Raw genomic sequence first — 5484 nt, 5'->3', positions numbered from 1 at the left:
AGGAGATCAGCCCTGGGATTTCTTTGGAGGGAATGATGCTGAAGCTGAAACTCCAGTACTTTGGCCACCTTGTGTGAAGAGTTGACTCATTGGAAAAGACTCTGATGCTGGGAGGGATTGAGGGTAGGAGGAGAAGGGGACGACAGAGGATGAGATGGCTGGAGGGCATCACTGACTCGATGGACGTGAGTCTGAGTGAACTCCGGGAGTTGGTGATGGACAGGGAGGCCTGGCGTGCTGTGATTCATGGGGTCACGAAGAGTTGGACACGACTGAGCGACTGAACTGAACTGATGCCTTTCTTCCCAGGATACTTCACAGTAGACCCTGCTTATTGGATTAGGGCCCATGGACAGACATGTCTCATCTCCCCTCTCCCATCTTCCCAGCCTTTGTCTTGTAAGTCCTGTAGTTCTTAGTCTGTAGCCAAAGAGGTCTCTAGAAAATACATGTAGTCTGAGCAGATGACTCAACACTGTGCAAGAACTTCCTGCAGTCTTCAGGGTAAAACTCCCAGTTTCTGACATGGTCTTTTATACTCTGTGACCACGTCTCTGGTCTGTTTTGGTCTATATTTTTCTAAGAAAGAATATTCAGTTCTTCAAGTCATGGCAGACTTCCCTGGTGGCACAGTGGATAAAACCTGCCTGCCAGTGCAGGGGACCCAGGTTCGATCCCTGGTCCAGGAAGATTCCATATGCCTTGGAGCAGCTTAAGCCCATGCGCCGCAACTAAGCCTCTGCTCTAGAGGCCAAAAGCTGCAACTACTGAAGCCTAGAGGCTGTTCTCCGCAACAAGAGAAGCCACTGCAGTGAGAAGCCCATTCACTACAACGAAAAGAAGCCCTCGCTTGCCACCACTAGAGAGAGCCCGCACAAAAACCAATGAAGACCCAGTGCAGCCAAAAGTAAACAAACAAATAAATAAAAATTTTAAAGGTCATGGAGCTCAAAACAGGTAACCTTTTTTATGTTATAAAGGGATAGAAAATGTTTACCAGAGTATTAAGTAAAAGCTAACATAGGTAAATATAATGGAATGATTACATCAGCTAATATGAGGTTATCCATGTAGAAAAGTAGATATAAAAAGCAGGCTAGCAGTTATATGTAATTTTTTTCTGTATTTTCCAAGTCTCCTATTAATGTGTTTTCATAATTTAAAAAAAGAAAATAAAAGCAGGCTAGCAGTGAAAAGCACTAATACAGAAAGTCTGGCATTTATTATTTTAAAAATCATTTTATTTATTGAGGTAACATTGGTTTCTTCCTTCATATCTCAGTTGGTGATGAATCTGTCTGCAATGCAGGATATCTAGGTTCAATTCCTCAGTCAGGAAGATCTGGAGAAGGAAATGGCAACCCACTACAGTATTCTTGCCTGGAGATCCCATGCACAGAGGAGCCTGGTAGACTACAGTCCATGGGGTCGCAAGAGTTGGACATGACTTAGCAACTAAAGTTACCTGCCCTAACATTGTTTTCTAACATTATATAGGTTTCATGTATATAACAATTATACCTTGACTTCTGTATACACTACAGCATGCTCACCACCACAAATTTATAGTTTCTATTCCTCACCATACAGTAGAAGACTTCTGCCCATTTCACTCTCACCCACTTTCCCCTCTGGTGACCGCTGCTCTGTTCTCTGTATCTATCTGTGTATTTTTGTCTGCTTACTATTCCACATATGAGTTAAATGAATTAAGGTAGGTTTAGTCACCAAGTCGTGTTGTACTCTTGAGACCCCATGGACTGTAGCCTGCCAGGCTTCTCTGTCCATGGGATTCTCCAGGCAAGAATACTGAAGTAGGTGGCCATTTCCTTCTCTAGGGGATTTTCCTGACCCAGGAGTTGAACCCAGGTCTCCTGCATTGCAGGCAGATTCTTTAACAACTGAGCTGCGAGCGAAGAAACCAAATGAGTTAAATCATATGGAATTTGTCTTTCTCTCTTATTTCACTTAGCATAATACCTTGGTGTCCACCCACATTGTTACAAATGGCAAGATTTCATCTTTATATATTTATAGTCTTCTTTATCCACTATTCATGCATTGAAGGGCACTTAGGGTGTTTCCATATCTTGACTGTTGTAAATAATGCCATAGCTTTTCTTTCTTAAAAAAACACCTTTATTAATATGTATATAGGCTGCCCTGGGTCTTCAGTACTGTGCAAGGGCTTTCTCTAGTTGCAGTGAGCGGGGGCTACTCTGTAGTTGTGATGCAGACTTCTTATTGCAGTGGCTTCTCTTGTGGAAGAGCAGGGGCTCCGGAGTGTGGGCTTCAGTAGTTGGCACATAAGCTCAGTAGTTGTGGTGCACAGGCTTAGTTGCCCCACAGCATATAGAGTCTTCCCTGATCAGGGACTGAATCTGTGTCCTCTGCATTAGCAGCAGATTCTTAACCACTGGACCACCAGGGAAGTCCACATATACTTTTCAAATTACTGTTGTCATATTCTTCAGAGAAATACCCAGAAGTGGGACTGGAACATGTGGTAGCTCTTAATTTTTTCAGGACTCTCCATACTGTTTTTCACGGTGGCTGTACCAATTTACAATCCCACCAACAGTGTATGAGGGTTTGCTTTTCTCCACATCCTTGCCAGCACTTGTTATTTCTTGCCTTTTTGATAACATCCATTTTAACAGGCATGAGGTAATATCTCATTGTGGGTTTGATTTGCATTTCCCTAGTAATTAAGTGTTGTTCAACATCTTTTCATGTGCCTGTTGGCTATCTGTATGTCTTCCTGGACAAAAATGTTTATTTAGCTTTTCTGCCCATTTTTTAAATCCAGTTGTTTGGTTTTTTGTTGTTAAAAGTATGAGATGTATAACTGTCAAATATTCCATAAATATTAGGGATTTTATCCCCCCAATTTTGATGATATAAATGACATAAAACATTTAAGTTTAAAGTATACAATATAATGATTTATTATATGTATTTATTACAAAATGATCACCACTGTAAGATTAGTTAACATCCATCACCTCATATAGGTACAATTTTTTTCCCTCACGACGAGAACTTTTACATTCTACTCTCTTAGCAACTTTCAGTATATACAATGCAGTACTGTAGGCATCATATCTTACATTACATCCCAAGAACTTATTTCTCTTACAAGAGGAAGTTCATACCACCGATCACATTCACCTAATTCCCCCATCCCTGACAACCACAAATCTGGTCTCTTATTTCAAGACGGTTGTTTTTTTTTTTTAAACTCCAAGCATATGTAAGATCATACAGTATTTGTCTTTCTGACTTATTTTACTCAGCATGATGACCTCAAGTTCTATTCATGTTGTCACAAATGGCAGGATTTCCTTATTAAAAAATTTTCATTTTGCTGAATAGTATTGTATTGTACACATATTCTTTATCCATGCATCCATCATGGACACCTAAGTTGTCCATATTTGGGCTGTTGTAACTAAAGCTCCTCTAAACATGGAATATAGGTATCTCTTTGGGACAGTGATTTCACTTGTGCCAGGTACATACCCAGAAGTGAGACAGCTGGTTCGTATAGTAGTTCTCTTTTTAATTTTTTTAGGAACCTCCATACTGTCTTCCACAGTGGCTGTACCAATTTACATTCCCAGCAACAGTCCAGAAGCGTTCCCTTTTTCCCATATTTTCTCCAGCATTTGTTATCTCTTGTCTTTTTGGTGATAGCTAGTCTAATGGGTAGGAGGGGATTACACTTTTAACCAGAAATATGTATAAAAAATACATATCACCAATGGTCTATGATTATAATTTAATACTCATCCTTTCTTTTAAGGAAACAACAATTTGTGACATCCCTGAATCTGAAGTATTGAATAAAATCATGTGTTTACCAGACTCCAGGTTAGTAAAATCAAGACCATCATTTGCATGCCTGAGTGTCACGGCTGCCTAGCTAGTTCTAGTTGCTGGCCTGAGAAAGCATAGTATTTAGAGGTAATTTTCTCTATATTTAGTATCTAAATCTTCTTGTAACTCCTCCCCTTGCTACCTCTTCACCTTCACACTTGACAGAATCCTGACTTAATCCAGACTTAAGGCAGAAAAGAGTCCATTTTATATGGTCCTCACATAAGGCCCTTCTTAGTTTTTCAGGAACAGGTTTGGTAGAGTCAGCTGGAAGTCTTCAAGTGACTGAACAGAGGTTAGAAGAAACTGGCAAACCCCCAAGTCCCTCGAGTCCCTTTCGTGTTCACAGAATTCTAAAGCTGGATACATAAACGTGGCTTCCCCAAAAGAAACACATCTCATTCAAGAATAAGACGAAGTCAGATCTAGAAAATCATTGGTGTCTAAAATAGACTGATCGAAGCTGCTAACCTGAAGCCTGGGCATGAAGGCGCAACATGACGTGAAGAGTTCGGGCAGATCCTCACTGGACGTCAACCAGGAATCTTCAAAACTGTTGACAAATTCATTAAACCTGTTCTAAAATGGATTTCTCATGTTTTTTTGGTATCCTCAAATGCCTTGTATTGATCAATGTCATGACATAAATTCACTGGTTTAATAAGGCTGTTGTTCAGCAGAGCACATACACGGCTAATTCAGCATTCTATCTATTTTTATTATCTTGGGTATTATTTTTTAATTTAAAAGAAAATGTAATCACCTTAAAGCAAATATTTGAGAAAGAAAAAAAACCTATAAGGCCCACATTTTTAACACAACTACTTTCATTTATCCTTTTCTGGTTCTTATTCAAATGTATATATTTTAAATGATTATACTGTATATTCATTTTCATAGTATGATTTTAAATTTAATATATCATAAAACATTTCCCCATATTTCAGCAGTCTTCATAATTATTCTTTTAGTAACCATATGATATCCTATCATGTCCTACAAACTCTCCTGTTGTTTGACATTTGTTTCTACTTTTTTACTATTTAAGATTATTGCTGTGATGAAAGTCTTTGTAAATGTGGCTCTTTTCTTGAGTTATCCAGAAAACACATTTACAAGATGGGCATGATTGGGTTAAAGGATATAAATGATATATAGTTTTGATACATCACTTGTTAAACTGTTTTAAAAAAGACTGCGTCCACATATTCTTTCTATTAGTTTAACTCTTCAAGCCTCAATTTCTTGATCCATAAAATGGGAGCAATAGTGGTTCCTATCCTATAGAGTTGTGAGGACCAAATAAAATGAACCATGTATGTAGCACTTAGTCACAGCTTAATAAATACTTAGACATCATTATTTATTTTCAATAGCAGTTTCGGTGTACTAGTTTTTCTGTAACCTCATCAACATAGGATATTATCAATATAAAAAATTATTCTAAATAGTTGGTATAAAACTATACTAAAAGATGATTTCTGCTGCTCCTTCTCCTCCTCCCCTTTTCCCTCCATTTTCTCCTCCTCTTTCTTCTATACCTTCATAAGGGAGACCATATCCAGAGGGAAAGTAAACAAAAGTTATTTTAAAAGACCTGTTGAG

General features: G+C 38.5%; 1 protein-coding gene across 1 annotated transcript in view; it reads left to right on the top strand.

Annotated features, from left to right (window-relative positions):
- Positions 1-4654, top strand: part of CCDC30 (coiled-coil domain containing 30) — a 146391-nt gene extending 141737 nt beyond the window's left edge. Inside the window, 3 exon segments of the mRNA XM_010862665.1 lie at positions 3806-3873; positions 4118-4167; positions 4170-4654. Of these exon segments, the coding sequence (XP_010860967.1) occupies positions 3806-3873; positions 4118-4167; positions 4170-4291 (240 nt within the window). The 3' untranslated portion in view covers positions 4292-4654.
- The last annotated feature ends 830 nt before the right edge of the window (positions 4655-5484 follow it).

Source organism: Bison bison, unplaced genomic scaffold, assembly GCF_000754665.1.
Source record: "Bison bison bison isolate TAMUID 2011002044 unplaced genomic scaffold, Bison_UMD1.0 scf7180017864484, whole genome shotgun sequence".
In the NCBI taxonomy this organism is placed as follows: Eukaryota; Metazoa; Chordata; class Mammalia; order Artiodactyla; family Bovidae; genus Bison; species Bison bison.
This window is presented reverse-complemented; position numbering and strand designations above follow the sequence as displayed.